Here is a 10766-nt window from a genome sequence, read left to right on the forward strand (position 1 = left end):
AGTTATCAAGGTTTCAAAGACGTGCACTGGGCCTGGGGGGATTACACAGTGGAGTGGGCGAGAAAGCATAAAAACCACACAGTTTCGCAGGGTTGTGTGTCAGCCTGGCTGATGAGCTGTTTGTTTGCTTGCTTGTTTGCTTGTTTGTTTGTTTTTGAATTGCTCCTACAATATCGTGAAACCAAGGTTACAGAGACAAGACAATGTCAGTGTATGACAGATTTGACTTTGAGAAATCGGAAAGGGCGATGGATGCCCTGTTCGTGCAATCACAGCAGCTGCCGTCAGTGCCCGTGTCGAGTTTAAGAGGAATTGAAGTGCCACAGGTGCTCGAGCCAGCTGATGACGAACCACACAGCAGTGGGCCACAGCCTGTTAACCTTGACAAGCTGATGAAGGTTACCAAGGTGCTCAATGACGGAACACCGAGTAAAAAGGTCAACTATGCCTCTTTTGCAGAGGAGAACTTTGACAGGAATATCAGCACCACGAAGAGAAAGAGCCCAGAATCGTCCACTTCAAAAGAATTGTACAACGAGGTTCAACGTAATTCGCTGAACTTTGGAGTTGACCTTGAGGAGATGATGACTTTCCACAAGAGAACACAGGTATGTAAATCCAACAGAGCCTCGCTACGCCAAGGATCACCAACGAGACCAAGGTTTCTTCCCTCCCCACCAGCGTCCCCATCTTTTGCCTACGAGTTCAACAACAGTGTCATGGATCAATCAGACGATACCCCTAACTCTGAGACTGTCTCATCGAGCACCAGCGCACTGATGGATCCATTTCAACCGGAAGTTGCAATGCCTTCTCCAGAGGCGATTTGTTCATCACCAACGGGCCCCATACATCAAAATACCATCGAAATGTCAAAGGTCCGCAATCCACCGTTTATGAACAAAGTTGAGTATATAAGCATCGAGGGGACACCACGGGAGTCGCCAAAGACACCGCAAAGAACGATATCCTTTGGCTCCATTTTCAAGTCTCTAAGCTCTTCAACAACTCCCACTCCAAAGAGATCCCCTTCACGCAAGGAGTGCCACAGCGTGGAGGAGACTTTGGAGGCTGACCGTGAGTTCCAGGACTATTCAATCCCCATGGGCCGTTCCTCCTACTATGAACAGAAACTCGAGCTTGGAGGTGTAATTGACTCTCCAATGTCAAACCATTCATCTGCAGCTTCTGGGCTGATGCTCTCCAGAGGCGCAGTCTCATCACACTCCTCGCTGAAGCCGACATCAAGCGGTTCAAGCCATAACACACCTCCAATGGTTAGACACGCAAGTACAGGTGCAGGCACTGGTACAAGTACAGGCACAAGCCACTACACAGTGCGCACGTCAAGTCCCTCGGTAGCTCCGTATCTTCGCTCACCACTGGCAAACAATCTACGATACCAAACGAGTGCCAATCTTCCATCAAGTGAACAGAGGCATACTGGCTCACCGTCACTGGGACTATCATCTGGGCGTGGTGAGACTGTCGCTGACTATCGCGATGATACCCTTTATACCATGCTATAACGCTATATATATATATATATATTCTGGCAATTATATAAGCTCTAAGCTCTTTCAAAGAGACAATCAAACCACAATTTGTGTGGTTTCACTGTATTTATTGATTGTATTGTTCAATATTGTTCAATGCTGTCTGGTTGCTGTCGTTACTGCCAAATTGCCGAGTTAACCATTGTGTAGCCGGAGCAACGAAAATTTATACCGCTTTAGGGCAAAACAAGGGCGGCTTTACGCGCTAAGGAGGGCGATCAATAATCGAGCCGCAATTTAGCCGACTGGGACCGGGAGGGAGATTGAAACAAGAGGAGGAGTTACAGATATCGTAGCCTTGAATTAACCATTTCTTTGTTTGGCTTCAGGATCCATCAATTACTGGGAGATTAGGACTTCACCAAATGTCAGTTCAGAAAACTATCAAACTCAACTCCGGCTACACTATTCCAACAATCGGGCTGGGTACGTGGCTTATCCCTTCGTCAGCGGCACCGAGCGTTGTTTACAAGGCCTTGGAAGCTGGGTATAGGCATTTCGATACAGCAATATACTACCAGAATGAACGAGCCGTGGGAGAAGGGATTGCGAAGTGGTTGAGCGAGGATTCTGGCAGACAGAGATCCGACGTGTTCTACACGTCAAAGCTGTGGACATTTGACACATACGCGAGAGCGAAGAAGGAGATCGAGGCCGCATTGGGAGAGATTGACGATACCCTGGGCTACATTGATCTGCTGTTGTTACACTCTCCTATGGGCGGACCAACTGCTAGAAGAGAGGCGTGGAGAGCTCTGCAGGAGGCTGTTGAAAGCGGGAAAGTCAAGTCCATTGGTATCTCATCCTGGGGCAAGCACCACATTGACAACTTGTACGAATGGGATGGGTTCAAGATTGAGCCTGCCGTCAACCAGATCGAGGTCCACCCATGGTGTATGAGACAGGAGTTGACTGATTACTGTAAATCTAAGGGTATCCAGATAGAGGCTTATTCGCCTCTGGCACACGGCGAGAAACTACGTGACCCAACAGTCGTCTCTATTGCAAAGAAGTACAAGGTGTCTTCAGCCCAGGTTTTGATCCGTTGGAACTTGCAAAAGGGGAACATTCCACTTCCAAAATCGTCCAACATTGATAGATTGCGCTCAAATTTGGAAGTCTATGACTTCGAGCTGACCCCAGACGAAGTTGAGAAGATCAGCCACCCAGAAGTCCACGAGCCAACGGACTGGGAATGCACCGGTATGCCGTAAATGAAACCTTTGTTACTGTTATAACACCAACGAGCCCAAAGAGTGAAAGCCCTAACCGTAGCAGCATCGATAACCTGTCATAAGCCATCCGTACACCACAACATCCGGACATCCCACCCGGACACCACCTCTTGCTAGATCACCCGGACACCACCCCTCGCCAGCGTACAAAAATTTTCTTCACCACACGCTGGCTTCCAACTTCCTTTCACATGTCTCTTTTCTCTCTTCTTCAACATATTTTAACTACACTTCCGGATTACCAGCGTATTCACGGTATTTTGATCTTTACGGTCCATCTACCACAGATGTGTTAGTTATGCACAAATGGCTGGAAGAAGAGTGATTTTCACTGTCACCATGTATAATCCGGCTGTTGGCTTCCTCTTCTACGGCTCTTGTTAGTTGTAGGGAATAAGGTCTGATAGCTGGTTCGCTTGTGGTGAACATTTTCTTGATATTTATATAGATATATACGGTATAGAGTAAACCATTGATCAAGACATATTTGAAACTTGTAGCTTGGAGAGTGAGTTGTGTTGTTGCAGTGGAATCTCCGAGGAAAAATTCAGCCTCTGGCATCAACCAACCACTATGAGGATCATCGACGTTATCGGTTGCCGAATGACGAGCACAACCCAACAACGCCTCCCGAAAGAGGTTGTGTTGCCTTATCTCATTATACTCAGATGTATCAATGCGGTGACTATAAACACTTTCTTCCAGGCGGACGAATATTGGCAATCGCTGGAACCTGCTCATGCGCTGGTGTTTGGCTATGGGTATCTGACCTGGGAATGGCGTGAAGGACTGAGGTCGTTTGTCCATCCTTTGCTCTTCGCACTGGTTTACAAGCTCTGTGAGTTGCTCGATTTGGGTGAGATTGGTGTTGTATACATGCCCAAATTGACACAGGGAGTGGTTTGCGCTATTGGTGAGTGGTATTTGTACAAGTTTGCATACTCGCTGACAAAGAATGAGATCATCGCCAGGGGTACACTGTTTCTCAGTGTCATTTCAGCATTTAACTGGTTCTGTCTAACGAGAACGTTCAGTAATAGCCTTGAGCTTACGCTGATAACGGCGTCTCTGAGCCATTGGCCTTGGAATTCAAAGAGCATCAACTGGAGAGGTTTTGGAATAAGTCTAACATTGGCTGCATGGAGTTGTTTCATCAGACCAACAAATGGGCTTATATGGTTGATTTTGGCAATTCAATTTCTTTGGAAGTTATCCTGGACTAACCGCCTGCAAAGTGTGCTGTTCGCTTTGGTGATCGGCATAGTGGTTGGAGCCATAAACACCGTAATAGACTATCTATACTACGGGGAATTGGTATTCCCAATGTGGAACTTCATCAAGTTCAACGCGTTGGCCTCACTGTCAAGATTCTATGGCGTTGCACCATGGCACTTCCACATACTTCAAAGTGTTCCGTTAATGTTGATGCTCTATCTTCCCTTCTTCGTATACGGGCTGATTAAGGCACCTTATACCGGGCTGAAATGGATCATATTACTCGTACTCGCAGCATTTTCTGCCATTGATCATAAGGAGTTCAGATTCATCCTACCTCTACAACCTTTCATGCTTATTCTCACTGCTTTTGGCTCATACCATTTGTACTTACACCACAGTACTTTGGTGACGAATTCGATTATTGGCATCATGATGGTCAACACTTGCATTTCACTCTTCTTTACACAATGGCACGAGAGTGGTGTCATCAAAGTTATCGACTATTTGAAAACAGACCCAGATGCTCAGTCCCTGGGATTTTTAATGCCATGCCATTCAACTCCATGGCAATCTCATCTCCATAGGCCAGATTTGGAAGCGTGGTTCCTCACTTGTGAACCTCCATTGCATCTGCTGGATGGAGACAACCATTCTAAACACGAAATCGATGCATACATGGATGAATCTGACTATTTCTACGACAATCCAGTGAAATTCCTCCATGAGAACTTCCCACCTCCGTTCAATAAAAAGTTAAGAACTCCTGGACGTGAGTACAAGTATGAATGGCCTACTCATTTGGTATTCTTTGAAGCACTGGAGCCCGTGATGAAGGAATACCTGAAAGATTCACCTTACGAGGAGTGTACCAGATTCTTCAACTCGTACTTTCACTGGGATGATAGAAGAAACGGCGATGTCATTGTATATTGCAAATGGCCATGGGAATAAAGAGGCGTATGTATTTAAATATTCCATCTGTCGTTATCATTGACAGCTGTAGATTCACTCTGTTGAAACTTTTCAATGTTGGCCATCGTATTCTTCAAAGGTGTGTAGTTCTCGTTCATCAGGGCAATGCTCTTTGTCCTCGTCTCTGTGAAATGCTCGAAAGCCGGTTCATTTTGCTTCAGAGTGGTGTACGCTCCATAAGCCATCTTGAACTTGTTCTCCTTCATAAAGCAGTCAAAGAGCCCGACAACGCAGTCCACATCACCTAATTCAGTACCGAGTTTGAACCACTCAGTAGCCTTGCTAACGTTCCCAAACTGGTTAAGTTCCAGAAACCCCAACTGCTTGAAGGATTCCTTGAACCCCTGCGAAGCAGCAGCTTCCAAGTGGTACCTCGATCTCTTTGGATCAAAGCCGTTTAACTGGCCCAAGTAGTAATGACATTCAGCCACTTTGTCCAAGGGACCCGTCTTCACACTACGAGAGAACCAATGGCGAGCCTGGATCAGGTCCGGCTTCTGGAAGCTGAGGATACCCAGCTGCTTGAACACCTCTGACGCTAAGAAGGTGTCGTCTTCCAGCGCGATGAAATCGAGGTAGAACTGCTCCGCTTGTTGGTTCATCTTGTTCCTCAGGCACAGGTCGCCGCTGAGCTTCACCGTGAGAGGGTGCTTCATCTCCAGCAGCTTCGATATCAGCTTCTTCGCGTGCTGCTTATCCTCCTCGTCGTTGCCCAGGAGAGCTTCATACGCCAACAACGACACAGCGTCGTTGTTGCCACGCTCCGCAGCGTACTCCACCAGCGAGTTCTCCAGCGACACCAGGTGCTTGTTGGTCGAGTGGGACTGCACCCTCACAGTCTCCAGCGCCCTCTTCATCACCATCAGGTCGTTCGCCGTGATCTTAGCAGGGATCTCGGCCTCGCCATCGCCGTCCAGCTTCTTGTAGATGGACTCATACACAGGGTACAGCTTGTTGAAGGAATGCTTTGCGTCCAGATCAAACAGGATTCTGTTCATCACCTTCTTCTTTGGTATGACCTCGTAGAACGGTGGCCTGCTGGTAAAGAACCTCTTCACCACGGAGCTCATGTTGTTGTTCTAGTCCTTCTAGTCCTCCAAGTCCTTCTAGTCCCTCTAGTCCCTCTAGTCCTTTCCCACAGACTCCGCTCGCCAGACTGAAGGAGCTGAAGAGCGAAAAAGCAGAATGGGACTGAGGAATTTAGCCGGGGGGGGGGGGGCTGTCCCCCCACAAAATTCACCTCCTCCAACATCGCCAGTGTGTTTCTTCGAGGAGCTAAGACCATTAAACCGATGATTCGCTGTGTAAGACTGTTCTCCACGACCGTTTCCAGGCCGTCAGAGTACTCGCACGCTGTGATTGGTGGAGGAGCCGTGGGACTGGCGATTGCCTCTGAGCTGAGCAAGCGCCAGGACAACCGTGTGATTCTGATAGAGAAGAACAAAGACGTTGGCCAGGAGACGTCCTCTAGAAACTCAGAGGTGATCCACGCCGGGCTGTACTACCCTGTGGGCTCGCTGAAGACCAAGCTGTGTGTCGAGGGCAAGCAATTGATCTACTCTGAGGCGAAGAGAGCCGGTGTTGAGATGCAGAAGTGCGGGAAGTGGATTGTTGCGCAGACTGACGTTGAAGATGCCTTTATAGAGAGCATGCACTACAAGGCCAAGGAGCTGGGGATCAAGACCGAGTTGATATCTACGTTGAAGGCGAAGTACATCGAGCCGGCTGTTGATGTCCGTCGAGGCGTGCTGAGCTCGCCAACGTCGGGCATCGTCAGTGCGCACTCGCTGATGCTCTTCTACCAGACCACGTTTGAGAATAACGGTGGTGAGATTGCCGTGGGCTCCAAGGTGACTGGGCTGGAAAGGGTACACGGTGGCTATAAGATCTCCGTCGACTCGTTAGACGGCGAGCACGTTGATATCGAGGTGGATAACGTTATAAACTCTGCCGGTTTATACGCCAACCAGGTCTCCAACATGCTGTTGCCAGAGGACCGTCATGTCAAGTACTGGTACGCCAAAGGTAACTACTTCAACTTCAACAATTCCTTCCCTGAGGTGAGAAGGTTGGTGTACCCGGTGCCTACAAAGGGACTACAGGGTTTAGGCACCCATCTGACCATTGGATTAGAAGGACAGATTAAATTTGGCCCTGATGTTGAGTGGATTGACGACCCTACCGACTTGAAGCCAAATGACCACAACAAGAAGGCAGCACACGAAGCTATTCTCAGATACCTGCCACACGTCATGTACGAGGACCTGGAGACAAGTTACTGCGGCATTAGACCTAAACTTGCCGGTCCTGACTCCAAGGAGTTTCAAGATTTCATCATCAGAGAAGAGGAAGGGTTCCCTGGGTTCATCAACCTCTTGGGAATAGAAAGCCCTGGACTAACAGCATCGTTTGCCATTGGCAAACACGTTGCACAGATGTGTTAACCAACTTTGGGTAGATTCGAAGGCTCCGTGGGAGCAGGATTCTCCAAAAAGTATTCGCTCAAGAGACATTTCGAAGAGTTCCATCTTTTCCTTGGGTTTAAGCTTAACATACCGTTCATCAGGTCCAGTGCGGACTCAGTAGCAGCGATGAATCGCTTCCGTAGCTCTTGCTTTGTAGGCTGTGGATAAACAGTCAAGTTGTTATAGCCAGGAAGGGTCGATACAAGCTCCCACATCGAGTCAGTTGGAGTGCCCAGGGCCCTGAAGGTTACATCAATCTGATCAATATCATCAGCTCCCGGGAGGTATGGAACACGAAGCATCAACTCCGCAAAGATAATCCCCACTGCCCAGATATCCACACCACCGTCGTAGTGCTTCGCACCGAGCAGAAGCTCTGGAGCCCTATACCAACGAGTGACAACATTCGACGTGAACTCCTCGTTTGGTGAGCCCAACGACCTCGCAAGACCAAAATCCGCAATCTTCAGCTCCCCAGACTGCGACAACAGCAGATTCGACGGCTTGAGATCTCGATGCAGAATGAAGTTTCTATGACAATGATGCACACCTCTCAAAGTCATCAACAACCAGCTCTTCACGTCACCTGGTGAGAACAATAATGTCCTATCCTTAATCAGCACTTCCAAATCAGATGGTAAGAACTCCAGCACCAGGTTCAGGTTATTCGCTGATTCAAACACATCCACGAGCTCAATCACGTTGACGTGTTTCAGCTCTTGAAGATACTTCACCTCACGTAGGGCAGACATGTCCAGTCCGTCCTTGAACTGGCCTGTCTTAATCTCCTTTATGGCGATATCCCGTTCAGTTGAGGTCTGCTTCCCGAGAAACACCACGGCATAGGTACCCTCACCAACTTTCTTCGCTGTAGGCTGTGTTAGTACGTTCTCATGGTCAATGTGCACCAGTGGACTCGCCTTTAGTGTATGACATCGCCTTCAATTGGACGTTTCCTCTTGCTCGTTGCCGTTGTTGAAGCGTTGTCGGGGGGAAAAGTGAAAAATTGTACTGCAATTATGTCTCGTCAGAACATCAACATCGAAACAGGCTGAAGAGGACGAGACGAGATGTTCAACGCTATAAAATGCTCAATTCCTCGGAGAATTGGGCTCAGACTGGAGAGCACATTCGTTCCTATCCACCCTCTTCTGCTGAAAAGGGCAGATCTGCTGTCTAAAGAGCATGCGGAGCTGGAGCACCAGATGAGCGATGGGTTTGATTTGAACCAGCAGAAGAAGTTCTCGAAGCTCTCATCCGTTGTCGATGTGTACAAGGAGTACACCGAGAAGCTCGCAGAGTACGACGAGCTGAACTCGCTCTTGACAGATGCGTCTCTGAAAGATGATGCGGAACAGGAGATTGAGACGGTTTTACCACAGCTGGTGTCCATCACTGAGAAGCTACAGACCAAGTTGTTACCACCACATCCATTCGCAGACAGACCGGCGATTCTGGAGCTCAGACCGGGTGTCGGTGGTGTCGAGGCTATGATATTCACCCAGGATCTATTCAACATGTATTTGGGATATGCTAATACGCACAGATGGCCATACTCCATCGTCTCCAAGTCTGTTAACCAGCAGGGGAACGGGCTTCTCGAGGGCATCATCTCGATAGACGAGCCTGGGGCGTACGACAGGCTGAGATTCGAGGCCGGGGTCCACAGAGTCCAGAGGATCCCAGAGACAGAGAACAAAGGTCGTACGCAGACTTCGACGAGCGCAGTGGTGGTGCTCCCACAGATGAGCTCCAAGGGACAGGCAGAGGACGCTGATGAACGCTCGTTTGCAGCCGGAGAGGTGAGAATCGACGTCATGAGGGCAAGTGGTAAAGGTGGACAGCACGTGAACACAACGGAATCAGCAGTGAGACTCACTCACATCCCAACAGGGATCACCGTCAGCATGCAAGATGAGAGATCACAGCATAAGAACAAGGCAAAGGCCTTCCAGATCCTGAGGGCCAGGCTGGCAGAGCTCGAAAGGGTACAGATGGAGGCAGAGGAACGCAAGAAGAGAAAGGACCAAGTGACGTCGACAGACAGAAGTGATAAGATCAGAACGTACAACTTCCCTCAGAACAGAATCACAGACCACCGTTGTGGTTATTCGCTCCATGACATCGATGGTGTCATGAGTGGCGAGAAGCTCGACCAATTGGTGGATGTTTTGGAGCAGCACGAAGCACAGGAGAAGTCCAAGAGCCTGCTGGAGGAGCTGGAGAACCAGGGTTCATAGATATCGTTGTAGTTTGTTCTTGTATATAGTGATGATGCCTGATGAGTGTGCGCTTAACTCCTTGTAATTCCGGATAATTCCGGGTAACTCCGAAAAGCTTTCCCTTACCCGAGTTTCATCACGATGAGCTCGTTTACTCTCGCTAAGGACGATTTCAGACAGCAGCACAGTATCAATTGGCACAGCGTTGGTGATGAGCGAGGGCGACTTGATCTACTGCTCAAGGCGAACGGTCAAAGCTGGCGAGTTGCAACGCTACGTCATCACGTTTGAGCCCAAGGAAGAGCTGAAGAACCGCAACGTTGATAGTCTATGGCTCAAGGTGCGCAATACTGAGTCTGTTGCTACACGAGCTGCCTTTCTCAGAGGCCCGTACATTCTGTATACAGACGTGACGCCTGGTGAGTACGATAAGAACAAGCCCACGTTTGTTACTCTGGATCAGCCAAAGTTTGAGCCCAATCTGAGCCCATCGCAGAAGTTCATATGTGAGCTATCATTGCATACAATCAAAGACAAGTACGTGTGGACGGTGGATGTTGTTAGCCAGATCATCTTCAGCTCCACGTCAGAGGTGGCGTTTGAGGTCTTGATAGGCTTGAACAAGGAGTGTCTGAATCTGAGCACTGACAAGCTGGGCTCCTTTGATCCTCGACTCACTGTGAATAGACAGGATACCATGGATCTATGGAACCTACCGCATCATTCAAGAGGGAAGCCAGTGCACTTGGTGATCTTGACACATGGATTGCACAGCAACACAGGGGCAGATCTGTTCTATATAAAGGAACAGATCGACAAGGTGGAGCATGGCGATGATGAGGAGCTTCTGGTGAGAGGGTTCCATGGTAACAACTGTAAGACAGAGCTTGGAGTGAAATATCTGGGTAGTAAAGTTGGCGAGTACATCATACAACAGCTGTACAATGAAGACGTCAAGAAGATTTCCTTTATTGGGCATTCATTGGGAGGATTGGTTCAGACATTTGCCATTGCTTACATCCAGGTGAACTTCCCATGGTTCTTCCAAAAGGTGAAGCCGATAAACTTCATCACAATGGCAACTCCATTGCTTGGAAT

General features: G+C 48.6%; 7 protein-coding genes across 7 annotated transcripts in view; 5 read left to right on the forward strand and 2 right to left on the reverse strand.

Moving 5' to 3' along the window:
- CYBJADRAFT_169175 (uncharacterized protein) lies at window positions 1-1599 on the forward strand. The gene is given in 2 exon segments (XM_020215664.1): window positions 1-117; window positions 135-1599. The coding sequence occupies 1 exon segment, from the start codon at window positions 204-206 to the stop codon at window positions 1527-1529; it is 1326 nt and encodes a 441-aa protein (XP_020068854.1). The 5' UTR covers window positions 1-117; window positions 135-203; the 3' UTR covers window positions 1530-1599.
- A 241-nt stretch (window positions 1600-1840) lies between these two features.
- On the forward strand, window positions 1841-2931 carry CYBJADRAFT_169176 (aldo-keto reductase superfamily protein). The gene has a single exon (XM_020215665.1). The coding sequence runs from the start codon at window positions 1922-1924 to the stop codon at window positions 2768-2770; it is 849 nt and encodes a 282-aa protein (XP_020068855.1). The 5' UTR covers window positions 1841-1921; the 3' UTR covers window positions 2771-2931.
- A 199-nt stretch (window positions 2932-3130) lies between these two features.
- Window positions 3131-4911, forward strand: GPI10 (putative glycosylphosphatidylinositol-alpha 1,2 mannosyltransferase; the record flags this gene model as incomplete). Its single annotated transcript, XM_020213831.1, has 4 exons — window positions 3131-3170; window positions 3292-3299; window positions 3497-4778; window positions 4844-4911. 4 exons carry the CDS (start codon window positions 3131-3133, stop codon window positions 4909-4911), a joined length of 1398 nt encoding a protein of 465 aa, XP_020068856.1.
- Window positions 4912-4974: 63 nt separating this feature from the next.
- MSS2 (Mss2p) lies at window positions 4975-6051 on the reverse strand (the record flags this gene model as incomplete). Its single annotated transcript, XM_020216625.1, has 1 exon — window positions 4975-6051. The coding sequence occupies one exon, from the start codon at window positions 6049-6051 to the stop codon at window positions 4975-4977; it is 1077 nt and encodes a 358-aa protein (XP_020068857.1).
- A 186-nt stretch (window positions 6052-6237) lies between these two features.
- Window positions 6238-7902, forward strand: CYBJADRAFT_169179 (NAD(P)/FAD-dependent oxidoreductase). Its single transcript, XM_020215666.1, has one exon. The coding sequence runs from the start codon at window positions 6274-6276 to the stop codon at window positions 7423-7425; it is 1152 nt and encodes a 383-aa protein (XP_020068858.1). The 5' UTR covers window positions 6238-6273; the 3' UTR covers window positions 7426-7902.
- KIN28 (TFIIH complex serine/threonine-protein kinase subunit KIN28) lies at window positions 7484-8382 on the reverse strand (the record flags this gene model as incomplete). Its single annotated transcript, XM_020216626.1, has 3 exons — window positions 7484-7509; window positions 7538-8314; window positions 8355-8382. The coding sequence occupies 3 exons, from the start codon at window positions 8380-8382 to the stop codon at window positions 7484-7486; spliced, it is 831 nt and encodes a 276-aa protein (XP_020068859.1).
- A 123-nt stretch (window positions 8383-8505) lies between these two features.
- The window catches only part of MRF1 (Mrf1p), a gene marked incomplete at its 3' end in the record, with an annotated part of 3378 nt that continues 1117 nt past the window's right edge, over window positions 8506-10766 (forward strand). The window contains exons 1-2 of the mRNA XM_020217411.1: window positions 8506-9678; window positions 9872-10719. Of these exons, the coding sequence (XP_020068860.1) occupies window positions 8517-9678; window positions 9872-10719 (2010 nt within the window). The 5' untranslated portion in view covers window positions 8506-8516. The remainder of the gene's footprint in view (window positions 9679-9871; window positions 10720-10766) is intronic.

The sequence above is a fragment of the Cyberlindnera jadinii genome, assembly GCF_001661405.1.
Source record: "Cyberlindnera jadinii NRRL Y-1542 unplaced genomic scaffold CYBJAscaffold_14, whole genome shotgun sequence".
Taxonomy (NCBI): domain Eukaryota; kingdom Fungi; phylum Ascomycota; class Saccharomycetes; order Phaffomycetales; family Wickerhamomycetaceae; genus Williopsis; species Williopsis jadinii.

Coding starts and splice junctions, on each gene's coding strand:
- CYBJADRAFT_169176 (XM_020215665.1), top strand. CDS start 1,922: ATGTCAGTTCAGAAAACTATCAAACTCAACTCCGGCTACACTATTCCA.
- CYBJADRAFT_169175 (XM_020215664.1), top strand. CDS start 204: ATGTCAGTGTATGACAGATTTGACTTTGAGAAATCGGAAAGGGCGATG.
- CYBJADRAFT_169179 (XM_020215666.1), top strand. CDS start 6,274: ATGATTCGCTGTGTAAGACTGTTCTCCACGACCGTTTCCAGGCCGTCA.